This window comes from Drosophila santomea, chromosome X, assembly GCF_016746245.2.
Source record: "Drosophila santomea strain STO CAGO 1482 chromosome X, Prin_Dsan_1.1, whole genome shotgun sequence".
NCBI lineage: Eukaryota > Metazoa > Arthropoda > Insecta > Diptera > Drosophilidae > Drosophila > Drosophila santomea.
The window spans coordinates 6,828,629-6,853,439 of record NC_053021.2 but is presented as its reverse complement, the minus strand read 5'-3'; the positions used below and the strand labels follow the sequence as shown (position 1 = coordinate 6,853,439).

Sequence of the window (24,811 nt, the reverse complement as noted above, 5' to 3'; positions counted from 1 at the left end):
GACTTCTCAGTGCTACTGTGGGTGTCATGCCATATGCCCATTGGGAAGAAAACACGTTTGACCATTAACGATGACTGACTTTCATTAGATAGATGGCCAAAATCCAGTTTCCCTTCTCCATTTCTGAGTGGGTGCCTTGGGTAAGATCACCAATCGCCAACAGCCAAGTCCCATCATCGATACCCAAATCAAATACAGTTCAATTCAATTCAAATCGAAACGCGGGCTTGGTTCCAATTCGATGAGATCGTGATCGTGATCGAGAGGCAAAGACATTTCCGCTTACTTAGGCGCAACAATTTCAAAATTGACAGCTCCCCGATTGCCAATTAATCTTTTATTGGAATCCGAATCCGAATCTGAATCCAAATGCGACTGTGAATCGGAATGGACCAAAGCCATAAACCAAATCCAGATAAATTGCTATAAATGTCTTTCCGAGTAGAGTTCATAAATTAAATCAACTCCAAATTAATAACACAAAAAAAAGAACCAAATTCGCATTCTGGTTTTTCATCTTTAAAAGCTGTGTGACGTGGGTGAATTCAGAACTTGATAGTTCATTTGGGAAACCGTTGACCCGATCCGGAATATTCAAACTATATTTTAAAATCAATAAAAAAACCAGTGATATTTCCTACTTGCTTTACAGCTCTATTCCTTATTTAACGACATTTTCTTAAAACTTCCTACAAGATGTGTGAGCTTAGAGCATAACATATATTTTCCAAAAAAACATTTTTAGTTTTTCCCTTAAATAAGAATTTCAATTGGTAAAATGTATAGATAGATAGAAGTAAACTTGCTATAAGGAATACTTATAGCTAAAAAGTCCTGAATATCAAATGGTATTCAAATTTAAATAAGCTTAAGTCGCACATTTGGCTATATAATTATGCAGTTGCGCCATGCGATTAATTAGCAATTAACAAATTCGATTTCTACAGATTGCTTTTGCCTAATTTTGTCGATTTGCGGCGTTGAGGTGAAAGGTTCTTTGGCAGTTCCTCGTTTTGTTGTTCATCGATTGGAATACTTAATTTGGTCGATGCGGAAGCATTAAGCGATTTGTTTGCCTTAAACAATTGCAATCAATTATCCGTCGATCGAATGAACTAAAAGCATTCATCAATCAATATGTATTTCTATCTCTCTCCATCTGTGGATCCCACGCGAAGTATATATGTACATATCTATATATATATTTATTTGTAAAGCCTAGAAATTGGCTTTAGTGTTTGCAGCCCCAAAAGTTATGCTATACCTCGAATAATACACATCTTGATTCATTTTAGCTTTCGTTTTTTATTTAGGATTTTTTATACAATAACTTAACATCTTGTTTTTTTTCTTTTTTTAATAGGTTTTTGCTTTTTGGAATCGGAAATTTACAATATTAAATATTGATTTTATTGCTGTACTGGCTGCTGTTTTATCCCTCTGATGGATTTAGTTGACGAATTTCTTTATTTTTATTTGCGGACTTTGAAATTTTCCCATTTGCTGTTTGCTTATTTTCAGTTGAAACAATATTGCTATTTCATATATCTGTGTGTGTGTATATATATATATATATATTTAATTTATTTTTGTTTATCATTACGTTTATCAAATGCAGCATATTGATGCTTAGGCTGTAGGTGTGTGGGTGTAGGTGTCTCTGTGTCAGTGTGTTTGAGAGTGTGTGAGTGTTACATATTTGTGGGTGTGGCTGTCCATTTCGGTGTTCTCATTACATTCTTTAGCTATTTGGTTGCTGCTTTTTCTCTGTGTGTAAACATTCTTGTACCTCGCTTTGCTCGATTTACCTGCATATTACTTCTGCATATTTGTTTGCCTTCACTTTTGTTTTTGCTTTTGATTAGCGTTCAAACTGAGAAAAATACTGAGTGAAAGGGGTTGGAAAAATGGGTGGTTGGGTGGTTGGTTGGTTGGTTGTTTTGTGAGGGTTTGTATTGTGCTAAGCTGAAAAACGGTGGTTCTTCCTTTTTTATATACTTTTTCTGGCCTCATTTCTAAGCTTTTGTCTTGGGATTTCGGTTTCTTCAAAGCCTTTCTTTCTATCTATATATATGTATATATATATATATATTCTCCTCAAAGCACTAAGACCTTTTCTACCATTTTCGCCGTCTTTCTTCAGCACCGCTTGCCTTTGATCAGCCGCTACAGTGGGCCCCAAAAGTCAGCGCACCCGGTTTTAATTGTCTGCCTCATGTATATAATGATACAAAATAATTACTCATTATTTAGCCTTAGAAAATTTGGATTTCTTTAATTAGTTTTTTCTACTATTTCCGGTTCATCTCGTTTTGCTTTATTGCGTCATTCATTTCATCTCATATATCGTATAATATATATGCGTATGTGTGTGTGTGTGTATTTTGTATATGTACGTGTGTATGTGTATATTTGTTTTAAGGTTTAACATTTAATTTACTTTCATCTGCTTCGTCGTCATTATATAAATAAAAATAAATACATTATTCTTTATGTTAATTTTTTTTTTGCATTCTTTTTTTTTCGATTTTGTATCCATTATGCATGCAAGCAAAACGTTTTTCGTTATTTTTTGTCCTTTTAGATTTTACTTGTTAAACGTCCCTACTTCCTTTTCATTTTTTAAAAAAGCCGCACTAAATTTTACGATTACAAAAAAAAAAATAAATTCACATATATGCATACAATAATTTTTATAATACACATATGCAGGTCGAGTCCACATTACACAAAAAGGAAAAAAAAGAGTATGTATATATAATAATGGTGAATTGCAGTGTGTAGCATCGCCTGCAGACTAACAGATATATATATAAACATATATAAGTGTGGTCGTCAGATTTACAATTCAAATTTTGGATTTTTGTTATTCTCGAAGCTGGAGCAACAGCTGCTGGGTGTTGCATACAATTTGGTTCTCACTGTGGCTGCTGGCTGGTGCCGCTACAACATTCTTAATAATCTTCTGCTGCTGCTGCTGGTCAGAGAGCTTGGTTTTCCTAATGTTCTTCTAGTTCATCATTGTGTTGCAAGAATCTCAATCTCGGTCTCGGTCTCAGTATTAGGGTCTCGTCGTCTTGCAAAGCGAAGCAAAGCGATTTATGCGGCATGCAAAGTATCAACAGCTCGGCTCCATTTCGTCCAAAAAAACATTAACATCAAAAAACACGGCTAGCCGTAAAATGACCGCCCCCCCTAATCTGCTCAATCGTGTCGTCCCCCCGCCGCTGTTTGCCCCCAAATTATTGAAGGACACAGCAGCCCTTCTTCTTGTTCTTCTTCTCGTCGATGACCACATGACTAGCGGACGTCGGTCCGGGAACCACCTGTTTGGACACCTGTCCCAGCGAGGTGACCCCATTGTTTCCGTTCCCGTTTCCGCCGCTCAGCTCGGTCGCCGTCGCTGCTTTTCCGGCGCCAGCGTCGGCAGTTGCAGAGGCATGGGAATTTGTACCATTTTGTGCTGTTGCTAGATTCTGCGAGAGCTGCAAATGACATAGGAATTTAGTCACACACATGTAAGGTTAACCTAGATCTCCAATCTTACATTTGATTTGGTTACACTCTCGCCGATCGCCGTGCCGCCGTTGCAATTGTCGTCCGCATGCTGGGCGCTCCCGTTGCCAATTGTACGCTCCTCTGTGGGTGTGATGGGCTTGCCACCTGAAAGTAAGGGTATTTGATTAAGATAAGAATGAAATTACTGAAAGAGCTCATCCGAATGAACAGATGTAAATGCTTTTATAGTCTCTAATCAAATAGAACTCACCTCTGATCATGTTGACAATTTCATCAGCCTCTCTAGACAGATCGCCGCCTGGGCGAAAGGGATTGTCCCAGCCGGAATCGGTGCTGCAATAGAGGATTACCAAAGAGTCGATAAGATATATAAGATATATATACATTAAATGGTTCATGGTATGGCCACCTGGCCACCACCAACCACCAACCACCCACCTTTGCTGTCGATCGTAGGCCGCACCCAGGCCAATCACCTGCTGCTGTGGGATCCCCGCCGCCGTCGTGGCCATCGTAGTGTAGTCTAGGAGGTTGCTGCTGTAGTTGTACTCCGGATACTCCAGATACTCCGCCGGTGGACAGATTATCTGCGGCTGGCTGCTTTGGTAGATTGAAACGCGCACTATCGAACGCTCCGATCTGGAAATGAGCAGAGCAGGCAAGTACAAATCGAATTAGAGATTTGCTATATATTATATCATGTGTATCTACATATATGTATGTGCAGTGGTTGATGTGCAGCGTTTGTTATTGTATCGAGATTACGAGAGGGGCCAGTAGGGGGCGGACGAGCACTAAAATCACGCATCGGCGCATGTGACCTTAAAATAGCTGAGCAAGTGCGTCATCTACTGAGGAGCCACCTCAATGTCAATTAAATTAAGTCATTTGGCAATTGGCTTTCAGCAAAATATCTGATTCAATTGATTGAAACAACTGCCAGCGAAATACAATTTTCGCTCTGTATTTCTGTATGTTGGCCAGGCTAATGGGATAAATGTAGAAATTGAAACTATATTACTCTTCAATCAGCTGCTTATCCGCGTCTGATATGGCGCCCCTCATCCAGAAATTGTCCAAAGATTCGTTGGGTTCCATCGAATACTCTATACGTGTGTGGTAGTAATCCATATTGTTGGCAACGAAAACGAATTCTGACTTCTAGCACTTACACAAATATCACAGGTCACTGGATCAAGCAAGTTAAATCGATACAGGGGGAAAGTGTTCCAGATTTTGGGTTTTCCTTTTCTTTTTTTTTTTTTTCGGGCATTGGGGAATCTTTGGCGTTATTTTAGGATTAGTTTCCCTGCCGGAAAACATAATCGAAACATTTTTGGAGCATCCAGAAATACAATGCGTTATTTACAGAAGTTGGCTTTATTCTTAAGATATTTATATTATATTCAGCAAGCTCAGCTGCACTAGCAGAAAATTGGATCAACAGAATTTAAGGTACGACATATTTTTTATGCCCAATAGAAAACCAGCCATTTGACAAATCAGTTCAGAAATAAATTAGGTTTTTATAACGCAGTCTGTTGGATGGGCAGCTTTTTTAATTTTTTATCTTTATAACTGGTTTATGTCGATGACTTCATTTATGGCTGGTTGGTTGTGCGAAAAGCCCGAGACTTACTGAGCCGAAACGCACTGTGCTATCAAAGAACTGGAATGGGAGAGGCGATTTAACTTGTAAGATCTCAATCTCCGCCATCCATCCAATGGCCCATGGGACATTCACTTCCTACATCTTTCCAGCATTCGGTTTTATTGTCCCAGAACTTTGAACCCCAAGTGGGAAAACCATTAGAGAAACCTGTCGACAACAAAAAAAATCGAGAACCAGAAGAAGTAGCAAAAAATAAACAGCCTACAATCGAATCAGACAACCCGTTCACTATATAAAGACCCCTCCCCCCACTCCTCCTCCCCCACACAACACAGCTTTTTATCTGTTTACATTTCAAATACACTTCATAACTCAGTGTGCTTGTTGTAATTATTTTGTTGTTGTTATTGTTGTTGCTGCTGCTGAACATGTGAAGATTACGTCATGTGCCGAAATTGATATGGAAAAAATTGATACAGGGCGCACTCTACAGTGCGAACTATGTTTGCTTTGCAAATAATAAAAGCAGTGTTTTTAACTTAAAGCAACGGATTCTTAACTAGGGAAAAGCTATAGCTTAACTATTGCCTGTTTTCCAAGTCAAATAACTGTAAAGGAATGTAACTTTTGTATTCCGCAAATAGAGTATGAAATAATGGTTTTAGTTCATTATGATAAGGAATTATAAAACAAAGAAAATAAATGAGTGTTCTATGGTATCTCCTTATATTATTGATTTCTATGCTATAACTATGAACTATAACTATGAACTCTAACCCTTAACTCTTTAGCACATTATATCGAGAGCGGCCTGTAGCAACTGGAACAAGAACAAGACCATCAACAAAACACGAGTGTTACAAGCTCGAAAAACAAGTTTTAGGCAAATAACAAAAAAAAAAACAAGAAGAAGAAAAACGTTTTCATGTTGTTTCGGCCCAAAGCATTATTAAACGTTTTTTCCTCGGAACAAAATGCTTGTTAAGTAGAAGTGGAGAAAAAGTTTAAGGAGTTACCACTAACTCATAAACGCAACTTCAAGTGCCCCAGCAAATTAAACAACTGAAAAATATGGGAAAAATACTTGTTGCCATTACTGCGAAGCAGGAGGTGGAGTGAATAAATGGATAATTCTCAAGAGAAGAGGAGAGGAGTGGAGAGGAAGGGAAGCGAGAAGACACGAAGAGAAGGTGGAACATGAGCTGTAAATGGGAAACAGAAGCAGAAGAAGCAGCATCAGCTGGGGAAAAACGAACTCAAAGATGATCGCATTAATTATGTTTGCCCCCAACGATCTAGTGATGCTGAGCACTTGGCCATTTTCTGGCTACTTAATAGCTATGTATATCCAAGGCATAAATTATCAGGTGATCTTTGTCAGGGGTTTGACTTGTTGACACAATGCATTGTGCACATTTCACTTTTGCCTTATTTTTGCGAAAAGAAAAGTATGCCATTACAATAAACAGTTTAGTTATTTTTAAGGTTATTGATTTTTACTGTGACTGTATTGGATCATAAATTTGTATTGGCTGTAGCTTGCATTTAATTTAATTATTATGTTTTGTGATGATTTCTTTTCCTCTTCTCATGTCAATTTCTGGCATTTTTCTTGAGAACATATGGAACTTTTCAAACGAAGGATTGGCACATTGAAAAAAAGCACTTGAAACATATGTTTATGTTGTCATGAGACATTTGGCTACAATTTAGCCTATTTTTTTTTTTGCATCGAATGGATGGCAACACTGTTTGGCGACTGCGACGCTGGCAGCGCAGCAGCTTTTCAATTAGTTTTGGTTTTTACTGTTGTATTTTGGGGCACACACGCGAGGGACTACGTCACGGGCGAAGAAGAAGAAAATGCTAAGGGGGAGGGGGTCAAGTGCGAGAGGGAGAGTGAAAATTAATTTAACAAATTATGCGACCCCACCCGCAAACACAAATACAACAAAAATAAAACACACAAGCACATGAGAAACAAATAGCGGAAAATTCAATTTTGCACTTGAAAAGCGAAAACAGAGAGGAAAAAGAGAGCGCAAAAAACACAGAGGAGGGGAAAGAAGAGAGGGCCACTGCAGTGCGGCGTTGATTTTGATTTGTTTTAATAATTTCAAAATATATACACTGGCGCAACCGAAGTGGGCACATATTGTATAATGCATACGGTTTATATATAGTATAAATAACAGCGACTAAGGCTAATTTATGTACAAACAAGGTGCTATTTTAACACGCACACACACTGGCGCACATTTATTTTAATTGCGTTTAGCGGTGTACACAGAGCGAAACGGATATGATTTGGTAATTTAATTGAACTCAAGAACCATATTACTAACTATATAAGATAAGGAATGTACCGCAAAAAAAAAACATTATTAATCTGCAAATGTCCTATTATATATTTCAAAATATGGATTTCATTCCTAATCTAGCCTCTATTCCTCGCAGTGCAGGCGTGCGAGGGAGAGGAGGCGTTGTCGTTCTCTCACGCTGTTCGTGTGTATGTGTGTGTGTGTGTGTGTGTATTATTTTTTGCGATGAACTCACTGCGCGCAACAACAACAATTACAAGTGTACTACTAATGTTTAACTACTTAAGTGTGTGTGAACCAAATAGCAGAAATTACTTTCACATTGTTTTTGCTATTTTCCTATTTAATTCAAGTTTTTTTTTTGTTTTTTCTCAACCACTTGCACTTGCTTATTCGACTCTCTTTGCCCGCCTACCCGCCCTCTCTCTCTATTTCGCTCACGCAGTTAACTGTAATTTTTCCCTCTCTTTTTGCACTTTTCTTGGCTTTAAACTTAATAATTTTCTTGTTTGTATTGAAACGCACTTTTAAGGAAATTCTACGCGCGTTTTGCACTCGCTCTTCTTCTTTGATCCTTTTGCGAATTAAAAAAATAGGCGAAGAGCGGGAAGTAGCAGCAGCAACGATTGATGAGCGCGTAATTTTCTTTCGTTTCGGTTTTTGGGTTTTTGTGCTTTTATTTTTTGTGTGAGGTGAGCGTTCTTTTTTTTTGTTTGGAGGCTCTTTGAACTTTTGCGTTGTTGCTGCCTAAACTGAAAAACTGAACTGAAACTGACTGTTTGAGTTTCACGCTGCTGAAAAGTAAAAGATACAAAACACACACACACTCACACGCAGGCGTTCACACGCACGAATGTTTGCAGGAGCGGGAAAGAGAGAGAGACCGCTCTCTCGCAAACTTTTGCCAATGTTGCCACCTAACTGACTGTTCAGTGGCGCGCTTTTTGAATACCACAACTTTTCAAGTTAACAAATAAGTTAGGCAGTTAAGTTAGTTTAACACTCGTTTGTATCAGAAAACGAAATGAACAAAATTGTTAAATTGTTTTTTAAGGCTATAAATTCATATTGTACATATTCAAGTTAACATAACTTTATATAAGTTGTTTTCAATGCAAAAAGAAAAAGCAAATGAAAATAAAACGTTTGTACAAACTTCAGCTAATAAAAAATAGTCCTTCGAATAAGTGAACTCTATTTCATGCTTAAAGCCCAAAGTACTCAAAATAAATCACTTGAGATATCTGAAATACGCCGCAAGTGTTTCACTTTACAACAGAAGACACAAAGAACAATTAACATTCTCTTTAATGAGCTCTTTAATGGGCTCCAGACACACACGTCTACGTCTATCTTTTGTCATGGTTTTATTGCGATCTATTTTGAGCGAAACAAAAACATTTCCAAATTTTTCATTTCGCGCATTTCCTGGCTAGAAAATTTACACATTTCGGACAAACAAATGAAAACAAACAGCACAACCGGCAGTTTGTGCTTTTTGTATGGGGATTTTTGGCAGCTGCTGCAGGCAAACCTGAAAGTACACTAGCCAACAAAGACGTAAATATTTTTTAACATTTTCGTTTATAACTTTAAAATATACAAGAAAATTTGCATAAATGTTTCCATCAAAAGTTGATTTCGAATTGAAATGTATAATTTATTTTGGATATTTTATATAAATTTCTGACACAAATTCTTGATTTTTGTTTTATTTTAGTCAGCACTAAACCGGCGGAAACCTAACAAGTTTTGAAGAGTGTTCTTGCTGCCTAGTGTAGTTTTGAGATCTACGTATTTGCTTCGTTCTTTTGTTGTAAAAGCCCAGATGAAATTATTGCGCATTTCGCAAAAGGCGAAAACGCCGCGCATTTGTAATGGCAAAAACGGAAAAACAAATAAACGTAAATCCAAATGCGCCACATCTGGCAACGTTGCCAAAGCCAACAAACATGACATCACTTTTTTGCGCACTCACCAAAGTAATAAAAGAGCGTAAGCTCGCTCTACCGCTCCACGCTCGCAATCTCTCCCTCTCTCTCACTTGTTATACACAAGCAACGGACCGAAAATAATAAAACAACAACAACAGAAAAAAAAAAAGGCAAAGAGAGCACAAGGGAAACACGGAAAAACATAAACACGTAACCACACACACATAAAGGTAAAAACGGGGAAGCTGCTGGAAATAGCGATGGAAAAGGGCGAGGGGATAAAGAACGACACAGAAGGGGGGTTGATTAAAACAGGGTTGCCACCGCCACCATACAGATGCTTAGAATCGGGATCCCCATCTATTGTTGTCAAAAAAAATTGAAAAAACCGAACATATAAGCGGAAAAATAAGAGCAGAACACAAAATCAAGAAAAACCACGGCACTCAAACCACAAACACATTCACACCTGTGGTCAGCCAAATAGCACACTATAAAAACAATATAGACTCGTACATTCAACAGTTGTGGTGAGAAGTCCGAAATAAAATGAAATATTCTACATTTTTCAAATAATTTTAGATCCGCGTACACTAAAAAAGAAAGTGTTTATGAGTTAACGATCGAATATTTGATCATTATTTTTAGATTGCGATATGAATCATTGAACGCAAGATTCTATTTTCTCTGTGTACAAGGTGCCGCAAAAATATCTCAGTTTGCCATTTAGCACTTCAGATACTTTAGGTTACCTGTAAATATTGGCAATTAACAATTATCGTTTTGGCATTGCATGCTAATTAAAAAGTTACTCACAGAAAATGTTCAATACTGAAAAAGGTTATTTAAAATTGACAACAAACATGAAATGAAATGAATAATAAAATTATAGATATTTACATTTTTTTGGTAATATTTTAACGACCTGCACGGTGCACACGTAAATGGGTAATAGGGCTAATGCACAGTGGGAAATACGAATACGATCCAATTTGAATATGACAGCATGACTGAGGCTAAAAATAGAATTTACTACTCCCGATTAATTCGGCTCTGGAATTACGCGCTCCTCCGCGTTTGCCACACAATATATTTTGGGCATTAAGTGATTTGAAATTATTTGGCATTGCTGTGAACAGTGATAAGTCCAGCAACAATTGATAACGAAACGATTTGAGGCGAAGATGGATGAGTGACGTTGGCAGCAGAAAATAAATACTTATAACATTTGGGCAATTTGTTGCCATTGCCAATGGGAATTTGTCGAGAGTATTATAGTATTTACGAGTTATTATAAATCTATTATACATAAACATTTGAAAATCTCACGAATGCTCGTGCTTGGGAACAGAAGTATATTTCTTTTGGTATGCTCGCATTTTCCCCATTTCCGTTACAATTTCAAACAACTAAAACACAATTGGCATAGTTCCCAATGAAATTGACAGTATTCAAGAATGGCGTACTATAAAGAATATAAAAAAAATGATTGCTATACAAGAATTTTTGCAGAGAAATTTAATTGAATTGAAGACGACGCTAGGATTTGAATTATAGCTACAAAACCTACGAAAATATATTTTTAATAAATAAACTCGATTAGCTAAAACCTGCCTATAATACATATGATGCATTATACCATTCGAATCATCTGGAATAAAATAATTTTTTGCAGGGCTTACAATTGTTTTATATCACAACAATTTAAACCAATTTGTTTTGCAAGTAGTCGCATTTGTTGTAAAGCTGTCAGCTTTAATTCCATAAGTTGAACAAAACTACACTGAACTATGCATAATCTTTGTGTGGAAAAATGTATTCAGTCTACCTTGTGGCCTCATAATCGCGTATCTTTTGTTCCTGCTCGTTTTTTTGTTTAGCCTAAAAGTTAATAATAATTTCCACTGTTCCGTTGCACAGAAGAGGCAACAACAATTACACACGCACTGCTGGCCAGCGGCACAATTACCGTTGTTGGCATTACAACAATGTGACTCGTCTGCCTATGATTATAATTATGCCTATATGATTATGATTATGACTGGGTCCGCTGGTGATGATCATGATGATGATGATGAGCACGCTGTATGCATGTCAAGTGTGCCGTGGGTACCGGAAAATCAATTGACTGAGTGACAGGCGGACAGTTCGAGATGTACTTTCACAATAGCTATAGACATGAGCAAGGCCCACCGGCCGATCGAATTTCTTAAGTAAAAAAAAATGAGAAAAAAAACAGAATCATGTCGAGGTCAGCTGTTCAATCAGCCTCCTTTCGTTGGCTTTTAGCAGAGAAAAGAAAAGTAAATAGTTGGATTTTTAGCTCAAGAAATGTCTTTCTTCTGCACAAACGGTCACACTGTGACAATTCAATGAAATAGCATACTAGAAATGGCAAATTACTGAATAACTAATGAATGACCATTTTATGTGGTAAATTTGATACATTTGTTCCCTGTGTATCTGGATAATCGATTATAAGAATAAAGAGCCGCAAGATTCTCGGTTTTTCTTTCTCCGCTCAGCGTTCTTTTGCCTTGTTCTTTCCTTTCCTTTCTTTTGTGACTCTAACTAACTGTAAGAAAGAAAGTTCTACAGCAAGTGCCGAGCTCAAAAGCTGATGACATCACGCTCCACCGGCAAATTAATGCTCCGCACATACAATAAAAACTGAAGAAACACACATGTGGAGAGACTGGCGAAGAAAAAGGTCACAACATGTGTTAAGTCTAATCTCTCCCAAAATGGAATATGCCACCTAGACGAAACAGCAACAGACAAAGCAAAACAAATTGTCAGCAAATTTGATTTGATGCCCGTTTGACAGCCATCACAAGAAATAAAACAAACACCTTCTATATTTGTCTTGTCAGCACTTTTAACTCAATGTTTTTTGTCACATTATGGGAAATAATAATAGCAAAATTATTGTACTTTAAAAACGGGATAGCTACTTTCCTTTCTATTATATTCTCCTCATTTTACTCACTTAAAACTTAAACTCACTTAAAAACTTAATCTTTAATTAAATATATAAAACATTTAACTGATCGAATGCTTTAAATTGCACCCGTCATTGAGATAATCGAATAATTTGGGCGTAGATTATCACATTGCAGCTCTTCTCCATGGCAGTAATCGATTGTCAAGCTCTGTTATCGACGTGAATCCAACTAGAACTAAAGTTAAAGCGCCCAATTCGAATCAAGTGGGTGCGGCACATCCATTAGATACACGTTCAGATACGGATACACAAAATGCAGCCGAAAAAGATGTGGGTCAACAACCACCGAATGAAGTTGACCCACTTATATATATTGCTTTAAAATGCACACATACAAACACACTTACATTGGCGACACACGCACATGGGGTCATTATGTAATAAAACGATGACGATGTTTAATGGTATTTCAGTTAGAATGACTGCAGCGCCGGCGCATTATAAACTCCAATTGGAGTTCTCTTTGGTGGTGGGAAATGCGAAAAGGCAGACGAAGAAAAACCCAAACAAACAAACCCATCTTTCAATTTGACTGATAACAGAATGGCGCGAGGAAAAAGTGAGAGAGGATAAACAAAAATACAGTGGCAGCTCTCCTATTTGGCGGTTTTTCCTATTGGAAAATAATTTCTGTTCCTATTTTAATTAGATTTTAGTTTAATATTTTTAGTCCTTCTTCAAGTACCATTTGTATACTTAATTGTCTTGTAAAAGGAACATCTCCTATTTAAATACGCTCAATTATAATGGTTTCCAATTATTTTAAAAAAAGATACACTGTTTTTATTGCATGGAAAGAACCCGAATAAATTTAATGAGCTTCTCAAGCAATGAAAACAAATGTTGAAATGTCTTTTTAATTGTTTCCGCTCCTACTTGACATGATACACTTCGTTACGATTTTATTCAAGCCCTAGCTTCGCCATTTGATATGCCATAAAAAATGCATGTCCATCAACTAAGTGAACACTGTACGTGGGTTAAAGCTAGGTAGCAATATTTATAAAACCAAACTGCTGACGACGGTGAGCGGTAATTATCGATTCAAAAATTTGTGTGTCTCAAGCTTCCTGCCTTTGGGGGAGGTTGTGGGTAAAAAACGCGGGGATTTGGGGGGCTTTAGTTTTGGGGTTGGGTGCGATGAGCACAAAGTTCATCGCTTGCTATTTGGGTTGATAGCGATGTATGTACGATGTATGTATGGTGGTGGTGAGGAAAACCCAGCTGCACTTTTTGCCGAAAGGCTTTGGGAAAAGAGATCAGCTTTGGATTGGCCCAAAAACAAAAAGTGCCGGGCTTACTATGAATTAGAAAAGCGAAACAAAAGTGAAAGCTGCCAAAAAGTCATTAGACGGATATTTTAATTAGGTAAAAGTAGGCCTACTTTCGGGGCATACACAATAAAAGCCCTGCAATGAATGCCGAAGATGAACCCCACACATTGTTACACTGACAAAAATATATACATAAACCACACATTGTTACACTGACAAACTATACTATCTAAAAACTGCATAAGATCAGAGCATTTTATCACGGAGCCTTTGTCTAATCAAATAAAGACAGAATTTATGTGAGAAACCCTATAGTATATCATATTTATACATTTCCTGATATCAGAGTTTACTTTTAGTCATTTTGTCGGTGCAAATAAGAGTTTGCCTTTACCTAGGAGAAATGGTGAATCATCTGGGCTTCGTGTTTTAAATTATCTATTCTTTTAAATATTGACCATACATTTTGTAGAACCACTAACTTGAATGGCCGTAACTATTGGTTTGGTTTTGGCAGGTTTTTATAATACCCGCATAAGAGGAACTCGTCTGATTTTTATTAAATCTAGTTTCTTATATGGCAACATACATGTGGCTAGTTTTATTTAGCAGGGAAAACTTTAATAAATATTGCTTCAAGTTGGTTACTTACTCTTCCTGCACCTCAATGCCGCTGTCATCCATGGTCCCCTTGGCATAGTCTCCACTGTAGCCACCGGCCAGCGGCAGATGCGACGCCACCGTCGACGCCAGCTGCGGCTGACCAGCGGCGGCAGCGGCGGTATCGGCAGCAGAATTCGCTGCCGCATCGAATCCAAAAGTGGACTCCATGTGCTCCGACAACGGCGTCGGCGTCTCGAAGACGAGTGTCTCCACCATCGAGCCCTTCGAGGACCCAAAGGAGACGCTGTGGAAACAAACAATTAGCAGGTTAAAGGTAAGCAATATTTCATCAAAAACAAGTCTATTTATGATACCCTAGGGATAAAAAGAAAGAGCGGCAGAGGCACTTTTAGAAATCCCCAACCTGTAAACTAGTGCTAATGTCACTGTTAAACTAAATCAATTAATTAAACAAGTAATCCCTTGAATACCCCTCAAGATATATAGCAGTGCTTTGTTGCGAGCGAAATTTAAAATTATAATCGATCGATCAGTACGCTTTTAAGTGATTGCAAGACTTTCTAATACCCATTATAGCCTTTTCGAAAATATTTGTATTTAGACTGGAGTCTTGGCGTATACTTTATATATGGGTAAGTAATAGTAAGTCATTTACCGTTTGAGGCCGACGCTTTTGGTGCCCAATTTGCTCAGTTTGCCGGGTTTCTTTTGGGGGCGTGGGAATTTATCGCTCAGATCGCTGGATATATCCTCATCATCAGCTGCTGTTGTTGTTGTTGCTGTTACCGGTTCTTCTCCTGTCGTCGTTGTTGTTGTAGGCGCTGCAGCTGCTGTCGCTGCATTGTTGTTGTTACTGCTGCTGCTGGCCTCGTTGTTTTTGCATTTGCTGTTATTCTTATTACTTTTATTATAAGCCATGTTTTTCGCACTGACCACAAGCGAACCATTATTGTTGTTGTTCACATTGTTGTTGTTTTGTTGCGTTGTTGTTGTGGTTGCTGTAGTGTGCACCAAAGGCAGCGACGTTGGCGGCGCAGCAGCAGCGACGCCGGCAGAGTACGTGGACGCAGGCAGCGGCGCAACAACAATCTCTTCGCTTAGCAAAAGCGTTCGCTCATCACAGTCGCCAGCGACGCCGGCGGCGACGTCAACGTCAGCAGCGACGCCAGCAGAGCCGTTTGACAGCATTGCGGTTGCAGCAAAACGATTCGATTTCGATTTCGCGGCTAACGGTGCATTTCGAGGGGGCGGCGTGGTGGGCGGGGCCAGGGCCAGCATGGGTATATTTATATATATATATATATATATATGTATATAGGTGAGCCACACACACACTCTTAATTGAATCGCAATTTGCGTGTGCAAAATAATGACAACCCAACAATAAACCAAACAAAACTAAGCACTTGCACAAAGACACACCAATTTATCTCTATATTATTTAGCACATTAACGCGCACCTCTGTAAACAGCAACAAAAAAAAAAAAAAACAAGCAGCAACAGCTACCGCAACTGCGACGTCGACGGAGGCAGCGGCTGCGGCAGAGGCGTCGGTGACCTGCACTTCAGTTCCCGACCAAAAACTCGCGTTTATAAATAAATATGCATGTGCATTTAATAAATCCGATGGCGCGCGCTCTGTTGCTCTTGTCCTGAGATTCGGAACTCGGATTTTTCGGATCGGAGCGATACAATCGGAACAATCGTGTGTGTATATTTGGCAGCGCTTCGAATTTCTGTTCTGTTCTGTTCCGTTTTGTTCGAACGCACTAACGATGACACCCGGCCGATAGCTCGACTGTCCGATAAGTATAGCGCCACTTGCGATAGTTGCGATGATAGCTTTTGTATAGGAAAGCAGATATTAAAGAAAACTTACAAAGTTCAAAGCCAAATTAATGAAAGGTATTGTATTCTTAGATGTCTAAAAATAAAAATAATGTAATAAGTTGTGTTAAAAGTGCGCAATAAAATACTTGTATTCAGAGAAAAACGAACGTAATATACTAGTTTACACATTTTCTTACTTAATACAATTAAATAGGAATTTCTTTATTTTAACTATTAGAAATATATTTTAAATTTCTTAAACAACACTGTTTGGCAGATCGGTCGACCATCGATAGTTAATCGATAGGCGCAGCCTAGCAGTTCTTCCATCCCTATAGAGATGAGCAAAATTGCAATTTTCTGTATTAATATTCGCAGCAGAAAAGACACAAATAAACAACACTAAATCGGAATACATGGAAGATATAGCTGCGATTTAACTAGAGTAAATCGTGGGACTGGAAAAGCGTGAAAAGCCCGCCGATGTTAAATCGCCAATGCGAGGAAAATCGCTCATCTCTATTACAAATACGAAAATGAAACTGCGTGCATTCTAAATGGTAAGTTAAACGCCCAGAAAAAAACTGTTAGTAATGTTCACTAAACAAAATACCCAATTACACGGCTATAAATAATTGGTTTTCAATTGCGGCGGGTGAAAACAATAAACATTGCACACATTTGCAGCAAAAACCACAATCAAAATAAGCACGCACACTAATACGCAAATGTTTTTCTCCATTTTCATTTATTTCCCTTTTTGTTGAAAACAAAGTGCTTAAAACGCAACAATTACACGCTTTAATGGTTTTGTACACTTCGATAAATTGTGAAATACATTTTCATGCGAAACCAAAACACACCCACTTTTTACCTGTGCGTGTGTGTGTAAATGTGGAAAATCCTTTTACAGTGCGCGACATAAAAACAAGTGCGAAAATCTATAACTGAGTGTCATGCTTTTGTTTATAATTTTTATTACCATGACTCACATAGAGAATTACTGGGTCTGCACAAATAGAACGCACAAATATTGCCGGTTCAAAAATACCGGTTAGCCCGGTTAAGAAAATGCAAGAAAAAACAAGAATAAATGTTTAAGAACCACAACCACTTTGGCCACAAAACCCTAGCCCACATTTAATTGCAGCTGAAATTACGTAAAAATGGAAAAAAAAAATGTCTCAGTCAATGAGCAAACTTCTTGCGGCTCTAAGTTGTTAACTGGGCTATCTAAAAAAAACATTTTTTAAAATAGAAAAAATGAGTGTGTAAGGTAATTTCCGGCATTCATTTGGAACACTCTAGTGGAACAATTTAAAAATACTTTGCCCTAGAAAATGTGTTGAACGGTTTTCATGTTTGAGGTACACACCTTTTTCCATCAATTTAAATATTAAAAAGCACACGTCGTCACGTTTGTGACATCAAGTTATTGTAATAGTTCGTTAGTTGGTTAGTTATTATTTAAATATATCTATTTTATTACAATTTTAATAATATTTCTACCATTGCAGCCACATGGGAACCATGACCAAGGATTACGACTATCTGCTGAAGGTTTTACTGGTGGGTGACAGCGATGTGGGCAAGCACGAGATCCTCTCGAATCTGGAGGACCCCTCCACGGAGAGTCCCTTCTGCAGCGGGAACGGTAAGTGTTGGCTATATCCCTTGAACGACCAACGACCTGCAATCCAATCTAATAGACTGCACATCTCATATCCTCCAAACGGTAGCCTACAAGACGACCACCATACTACTGGAGGGCAAGCGGGTGAAGCTGCAGCTGTGGGACACCTCTGGCCAGGGACGCTTCTGCACGATCATCCGCTCCTATTCACGCGGCGCCCAGGGCATCATCCTCGTCTACGACATTACCAACAAGTGGAGCTTCGACGGCATCGATAGGTGGCTCAAGGAGGTCGACGAGGTGTGTTGGGAATTATAAATTGCACAAGAAAAGAAAACACATTGGAGGGATTTTTATTCGCACATTGTATACCTAGACGTTTGTCTATATTTTTCTAACTACTGTAAATGTATACTATATACTGTAAAGTATGGCTTGTAAGATGTCTCGCGGTAATACCTACTACTTATAGACTTCAATGTGTTTTCCTTTCTTATTTTACCATTAAAAATTTCCATCAATAACTTCTTATGTACGTTAAATTTGCAGCACGCCCCTGGAATTCCAAAGGTTCTTGTTGGGAATCGCCTGCACTTGGCGTTCAAGCGACAGGTGGCGGCCAAACAGGCCGAGACCTACGCCAGCCGCAACAACATGTCCTGCTTCGAGATATCGCCTCTCTGCGACTTCAACATCCGCGAGTCCTTTTGCGAACTGGCGCGGATGGCGCTGCACCGCAACGGCATGGAGCACATCTGGCGCAGCAATAAGGGTAAATATATCACCAGGTTGAAGTTAATAAATCTCATCTAATTTTAGTTAAATTGTGAAAATGGCGAGACAAAGCCTTCAGGTCAATTTTGATTGAGCTCCAATTAAAGCGCTCATTAGGTCATTCCAATCATTAATCATTTTTCGACAGTTGGATAACACTTAATCGCTATAATGTGTGAACTTTTGTTAATTCCCATACCATTTTCTTTTTATATCAGTTATCTTTTGTAGATTTGGGATTTAGTATTTGTAATACATGAAATTTAGAGAAACCCCGAAATGCAAATTCTCCAGCAGACGGATATATGTGTATATATATTGTTTAAAAATGCACTTAGTAACCCACTTTAAATCCCATTGCAGTGTTATCGCTCCAGGAATTGTGCTGCAGGACGATTGTGCGAAGGACGAGCGTGTACGCGATCGATTCGCTGCCGCTGCCGCCGTCGGTGAAGTCGACGCTCAAGTCATACGCGCTGACCACGTCGCAGTGCTTCAACTCGCTGACCCAGAGCTCCAAGAGCAAGAACCGCTGCAAGACGCCGACGAGCAGCAGTCGGAATAGCTGTGCGATCGCGTGATCGTTGCCTCGTAGGCCGCCGTCCAGCCGCCTACACCGCCACGCCCCTAACCGACATTAACTTTAATTGAGCTCTACTTATGTACTCTAGGCTAACACACACACACCCATACCATACCCATGCCCATACGCATACACGTACACCACACACCCACTCGCCCCAGCTTTTGGTTATATTTTGTTTCATTGACATTGATATTTGTGGTCAAGAATGTTTACTTTTTACACAGTAAAGCGTGCACCTTTTTAATTTTTAACCACCCCCATCCCAGCCCCATTTTCCCAGCTCCTCTCTTTTGCATTAATCTAATGTTGTTAATATTATTATGTTTGTATAATTCTAATATTTAATGCATCAAACTCATCAACATATAAGACAAAAAAAAAATAAGAAAAACAAAAACGATGAAATAACATCAAGTGAAAATCAATTTTTATATGGAAAAAGATAATAATTTTTTTTTTTTGTTTGTTTACCATCGGATTTAAATATTCTTAGAGAAGTATTGTAATTGAAGCGAACTCAGCAAGAGAAGCACACACAAAGCGAATTGATAAAAAAAATAATTCATACTGAACTAGAAAATTGTGTTTTCATTTATTTTCCATCCCTTTCTGATTCCCGGCCAGGTGACTCCATCTCTTTCCATTTAGGTTTCTGATTTGTGGTAATCTAAAGTGAAAGTTTGCTGCATCTTTAATCCTATTAAGTTGTATGTCATTATGCAACTGGTTAAAGTTTCTGTTGAAAAACTGCGCTTCTATCTGCATTTGTTATTTTTTAGAGTTAACCTCTTATAATACTTTATTATTAAATAATTGGATAGACCAAAATAATTTAATACTGCCCATTGAAATTGATTGATATGTGTTGGAAAAATGTTTTTTGTATAGCTCATCATTTCGACGTGTATCTTTGAAATACTCTTGTGCATTCTTATTACAATTATTGTATATAATTATTAACAGGAAGATGACAATTGTCGAAACAATACCCTTCCCATTTCAACTTGAAGAGCATTTGGAATGTCGATCTTTGGATGTCTGCTCTTCCTCAGTCGATTTGTTGGTTTTCCAACATCTGCTGGGGGTTGTCCCTTGTCGGATGTGATTAATCGGTTGGCTGCAAACCCAATTTGATATTGTAATATTATTTATTTAAATGACTCAAATTGCTATTTCGTCGGTTTGCTTCGCATTGGGATTCATTCGCCCTTTGAGGCAAAAACAATTCGCGGCTTCTTCTTTTTCGACATCTATTGCTTCCCCGAAAATTTCGGTTGTTTGGCTTTTTGCCTTTACACAATTCCCGAAGTTGGGCAATCAAAAGGGGGCGGGGCTCTCGGGGGCAGTGGACTCGTTATAATTTAAATGTATCCACGAATTTCGAATATAACACCTGGGGGATTCAATGCGAAGTGATGGCGAAATTATTGCAATAATTTGCATACGCTTTAGTTCACCAAATAAATGGTTTGATTGACTTTTTTTTATTGTTTTTTGTTTTATAGGTCTGGCAAGTTATAAAATCTTTTAATGCAAAAAAAAACTTCAGCTAAATAAACTTAAACTTGTAAAACGCACGCTACATAGTTGCATGTATGTAAATATCTTATTTTAATATCTTTTTTTAAGCTAAAGCACTAAAAATTAATTTCAAACTTAGTTTATTATTATTATTTTATTTGTAGTTTGTTACTACCACTTTTATGTGAGGACTTCCCCTTATTTAATGATTTTTTGTTTTTTTCCAAAAATGCATTCCCCATATGCGTCTGCATTGGGAAAGGGCTAATCCGACCTGAACTGAACTGAACTGAACTGACCTAGCCCATCGATCAGGTGACCCACGGGGGGCGGGGTCACCATCATTAAGTGGTGCGTTCATGCCCGGCGGATTAATTTCGGCGGCCGGTTCCAATTATGGAACTGCTATTTTTCCCATTTTTTTCCACCGGACTCATTTGCATTTGCCAGCCGTCGCTGCGTTTGTTGTTGGACCAACGCGAGTCCAGATGGACGGAGATGATGGCTTTCGGGTTGGTTGGTGGTGAAGGCAAGAGTGGTGGGCAGCAAGATGACGAAAGCAAGTTCACAGACAGATGGAGCAACTCGCAATCCGGCTGCTATAAAAACCGTGGATCGCTCGGATTGGAGCATCAGTTGGCTTCCTCTTCTGCTACGTGAAGTTCCATAGTTTTCAACCCCCAAGCAAGAAACTTCCAGCAATGAAGGTGAGTCTTCTCGACATTAAGAAATATTTCAAATCAGTTTTTAAATATTAAAAGTTCAAAAATTACGCTACAAAATATGGACAAAACTATCATAATCATCAGCATATAAACGCGCAGCTGAAAAAAAATATAAAAATAGTAAAAGTCCGTGTGATGAAGAGTTTTAAATATATTTATTTATATTTTATAACATTTTATTAAATCCTTTCTCTTATTTACAGATCTTTGTGTGTCTCCTGGCTACCTTGGCTGCCACCGCATCGGCTGGCTTCATTGGCGGATCCGGCGGTGGTGGCGGTGGCGGTGGCTACAGCTATGGAATCGGTTCCGGCGGCGGTGGTGGTGGGCACCAGGAGGTGAAGACCATCCAGGTCATCCACCAGGAAGGTGGCGGCTACTCCGGCGGCGGTGGTTACGGCGGCTACTCCGGTGGCCATGGAGGCTACTCCGGCGGCGGCCACCAGGAGGTCAAGACCATCAAGGTGATTCAGCAGGAAGGTGGCGGCTATTCCGGCGGTCATGGCTTCTCTGGTGGTCACGGTGGCTACTCTGGCGGTGGCCACCAGGAGGTGAAGACCGTTAAGGTCATCCATGAGGAAGGACATGGCCTGGGCGGCGGCGGTTATGCCGGTGGCTTTGCCGGCCATGGACACGGACATGGTGGCCATCAGGAGGTGAAGTTGGTCAAGGTCATCCATGAGGAAGGCGGTCATGCCCACGGACACGGCGGCGGCTACTCCCACGGCGGATTCTCTGGCGGTCATCAGGAGGTTAAGACTGTGAAGGTCATCCACGAGGAAGGACACGCTTTGGGCGGCGGCGGGGGCTACTCCGGTGGCTTCTCCGGTCATGGACATGGACATGGTGGCCATGAGGAAGTGAAGGTGGTCAAGGTGATCCACGAGGAGGGCGGTCACAGTCATGGCGGACACGGTCACGGTCACGGTCACTCGCACGGCGGATTCGAGGAGGTCAAGACCATCAAGGTCATTCACGAGGATGCTGGCCACGCCCACGGCCACGCCCACGGCCATGGACCCGCCCCCATCATCAGCAACGAATACCTGCCGCCCAGCAATGAGTACCTGCCCCCCGTGTCCGCTCCCCAGCCCGGATACCTGCCCCCATCCTCCAGCTGGAAGTGATTCCTTGCCATTCGATTCGAGCCATACTGATCCTTGAGTCTTGTTAAGTAATTTTAGGTCTACTTTTTTTTCATACCCATGTTTTTTTTACTGTTGTTCCCATTTTTTTACCTCACCCTTTGAACAAATATACCATCTGTAAATTATAAAGCAATCGAATTTTCTAAGTGCCAAAAGCTTTGGAAAGAAGTAGTATAAAGAAATAGTTGGAAAGTTCTGATTGATGGCGAAATTAACGTATCATTGATCATTTCGCCTGGTTTGAAAATTTGATAAAAAAAAACCCATTCCCCCCTATGCATTCTTATGTCCATCGTATTCACGGCTAGTTAGGCTGTGTGAATTAGCATTTTATTCATTTTTTTTAATTTGGTTCCATTCATGCGACTCGGTCACTTTCGATTCCCGTTTCAATTTCACTTTCAACTCGAACCGATCGACCCATATTATCATAATCACAGTCATCCAATTTAGCGGTAGCTCAACGACCTTTTCATCGGCGGGCTTATGTTCATTATAGATAGCCGTCGAATCTAATGGATTTATTTTGTATATCTTAACGTTTATTTTAATGTTTAGAAATGTATTTTGTGTCTGGTGGATTTTGTTGTGGCGTGTGTTTGTGTCTTGTGGATTATTGTGTATCTGTGTAGTGCATTTTGTATCTTGTGGATTATTGTGTATCTGTGTAGTACATGTTGTATCTGGTGGATTATTATGTATGTGTAGTGCATTTTGTATCTTATGGTTTATTTTAAACGATCTGGCTTAATCCTTATTTTAAACTTTCTTTTGTTCAATTTTCAATGGTTATTACTTTTGATATTTTTAGAACTGTTATTCCATCGCTTGAATTTTATACAATTTGTTATTAAATGTTATAAATTATTATAGGATCATAACTTTTTTTTTGTCAAAAATTCAAATGAATATCATTGAGCTTTCGCTTAAAAATCAGGTCCATAAGTGTGAATGTGCTCTGGGTGCTGTGTTGTTTAAAAATAAACAATTAAATGAGTTATGATAAATATAAATTAATATTTGTTTTCGTTTATTATTTATGTGGCCACATATCCTGCCGCCTCCTTTTCGCCGTATTTTGATCGATGTGATTACTATTTTGGTTCAGATACTGATGCAGAGGCAGTGGGCGTGGCGAGGAGGAGGTGACGCCCAGGGGAAACTCGCTGGTGGGTCGCCACTTGGAGGGCATCCATGGTGAATCGTAGCTGTGGTATCTGCTTTGGTATTTCTCCTCTTGATAATTCGACGATGGTTCCATGCCCTTCTGTTCGTTGTGCACCTTGAGATTCAGCAGCAGTTCACCATCGTCATCGATCAAGTTATACAGCTGCACACCTTTGGCCTCCCGCAAAGGATGGGCTCTTTCCAATCTGATTTGTTGTTGTTGCTTGACCTTTGACCTTACCACGGGCTTTGGCCTCTGGCCAATGTATCGCGATGATCGATCGTGGGACTGCAATTGCCGCAGGATATTCAGTGGCAGTAGTAGATCCGATTCGAAGGGCATGAAGCCGCTGGCTCGCACCTTAATGATATTTCTCAGCAGCGGCTGATGGCCATAACTCGCGACCAGGCCCAAAAGGCTCAAAATGCAAAGGCCCAAAGTGTGCATTTTGCGGCAGTTGTTAGCTCATTTTACACGAGGATCACTGGTTGCTATAGGCACTCGAAAAAAAATATATAAACAAAGTGTGGAGCGAATGAGCAGCGCGTTCTAGGCCCGTGTTGCACCAACTGAACGGACTAAAAACTACACGGCTCAAATCAAGCTGAGGCCAGCTGAATGCGCTCGTAAAAACGAATTAATTAGAGAAAATACCGTACGGTACGCGAACGCACAGTGGTTCGAAACACACGCATTTGTGACAACAAAAAGTAAATATAAAAGACTCTGTTTGACAATGAAAAGCTTGTGGTAGCAGCCATAAGTTAGGCAACGAGATAAATCAGAAATTCATAGCTTGGCCCCACTGTGCGCGATATGTCCAACACTTTGAATTGAAAATAAAAACATAACTGGCCGCGGCGACTGGACGTTTATTGTTGAAGTGGCTCTTTCTTCCATTATTCCCTCTATTTTGTTATGGGCAACACAGAATTTATTAACAACATCAAGTGAGTCAAGTGTGTGAGTGCTGATTTATGCCAGTGTGGAAAAGAATAATTCTTTGAATGCCTTCGTGTGGGGAGGATTGACATTAAAACTAACTCACCAGCCGACAGTTGAGCCATTACAATGGCCATTAAAACATAACCTGTCCACTCTCGCTGCCACTGGTGACCCAAACAAAAGAGCAGCAGT

General features: G+C 39.3%; 4 protein-coding genes across 7 annotated transcripts; 2 read left to right on the top strand and 2 right to left on the bottom strand.

The window, feature by feature from the left end:
* Positions 1 to 1,549: 1,549 nt before the first annotated feature.
* On the bottom strand, positions 1,550 to 15,604 carry LOC120455732 (phosphatidylinositol 3-kinase 2). 3 transcript variants are annotated; one of them, XM_039642146.2, is made up of 6 exons: positions 14,944 to 15,604; positions 14,317 to 14,571; positions 3,958 to 4,158; positions 3,770 to 3,852; positions 3,548 to 3,663; positions 1,550 to 3,485 (listed from the first exon to the last, which is right to left on the bottom strand). In XM_039642146.2, exons 1-6 carry the CDS (start codon positions 15,564 to 15,566, stop codon positions 3,243 to 3,245), a joined length of 1,521 nt encoding a protein of 506 aa, XP_039498080.1. In that variant the 5' UTR covers positions 15,567 to 15,604; the 3' UTR covers positions 1,550 to 3,242. The 3 variants fall into 3 exon arrangements, with proteins under 3 accessions (XP_039498080.1, XP_039498082.1, XP_039498081.1); XM_039642148.2 differs by lacking the exons at positions 14,317 to 14,571; positions 14,944 to 15,604 and adding an exon at positions 7,978 to 8,217; XM_039642147.2 differs by lacking the exons at positions 14,317 to 14,571; positions 14,944 to 15,604 and adding an exon at positions 4,541 to 4,694.
* Positions 15,605 to 16,433: 829 nt separating this feature from the next.
* On the top strand, positions 16,434 to 19,684 carry LOC120456704 (ras-related protein Rab-40C). 2 transcript variants are annotated; one of them, XM_039643676.2, is made up of 5 exons: positions 16,434 to 16,679; positions 17,637 to 17,773; positions 17,859 to 18,052; positions 18,302 to 18,524; positions 18,890 to 19,684. In XM_039643676.2, exons 2-5 carry the CDS (start codon positions 17,641 to 17,643, stop codon positions 19,105 to 19,107), a joined length of 768 nt encoding a protein of 255 aa, XP_039499610.1. In that variant the 5' UTR covers positions 16,434 to 16,679; positions 17,637 to 17,640; the 3' UTR covers positions 19,108 to 19,684. The 2 variants fall into 2 exon arrangements, with proteins under 2 accessions (XP_039499610.1, XP_039499609.1); XM_039643675.2 differs by having other exon boundaries at positions 17,829 to 18,052.
* Positions 19,685 to 21,207: 1,523 nt separating this feature from the next.
* LOC120456302 (glycine-rich cell wall structural protein 1.0) lies at positions 21,208 to 22,556 on the top strand. The gene is made up of 2 exons (XM_039643049.1): positions 21,208 to 21,340; positions 21,562 to 22,556. The coding sequence occupies exons 1-2, from the start codon at positions 21,335 to 21,337 to the stop codon at positions 22,483 to 22,485; spliced, it is 930 nt and encodes a 309-aa protein (XP_039498983.1). The 5' UTR covers positions 21,208 to 21,334; the 3' UTR covers positions 22,486 to 22,556.
* A 274-nt stretch (positions 22,557 to 22,830) lies between these two features.
* Positions 22,831 to 24,211, bottom strand: LOC120456128. Its single transcript, XM_039642757.1, has one exon. The coding sequence runs from the start codon at positions 24,119 to 24,121 to the stop codon at positions 23,540 to 23,542; it is 582 nt and encodes a 193-aa protein (XP_039498691.1). The 5' UTR covers positions 24,122 to 24,211; the 3' UTR covers positions 22,831 to 23,539.
* Between the last annotated feature and the right edge of the window lie 600 nt (positions 24,212 to 24,811).

What these genes read in the sequence shown, in the direction of transcription:
- LOC120456704 (XM_039643675.2), top strand. Translation starts at nt 17,641, where the DNA reads ATGGGAACCATGACCAAGGATTACGACTATCTGCTGAAGGTTTTACTG. An exon ending in GGCTCAAGGAGGTCGACGAG is followed by an intron (nt 18,053 to 18,301) that starts GTGTGTTGGGAA and finishes TTAAATTTGCAG; the next exon opens with CACGCCCCTGGAATTCCAAA. An exon ending in CATCTGGCGCAGCAATAAGG is followed by an intron (nt 18,525 to 18,889) that starts GTAAATATATCA and finishes ATCCCATTGCAG; the next exon opens with TGTTATCGCTCCAGGAATTG.
- LOC120455732 (XM_039642146.2), bottom strand. Translation starts at nt 15,566, where the DNA reads ATGCTGGCCCTGGCCCCGCCCACCACGCCGCCCCCTCGAAATGCACCG. An exon ending in AAAAGCGTCGGCCTCAAACG is followed by an intron (nt 14,572 to 14,943) that starts GTAAATGACTTA and finishes TTGTTTCCACAG; the next exon opens with CGTCTCCTTTGGGTCCTCGA. An exon ending in AGAGTGTAACCAAATCAAAT is followed by an intron (nt 3,486 to 3,547) that starts GTAAGATTGGAG and finishes TGTCATTTGCAG; the next exon opens with CTCTCGCAGAATCTAGCAAC.
- LOC120456128 (XM_039642757.1), bottom strand. Translation starts at nt 24,121, where the DNA reads ATGCACACTTTGGGCCTTTGCATTTTGAGCCTTTTGGGCCTGGTCGCG.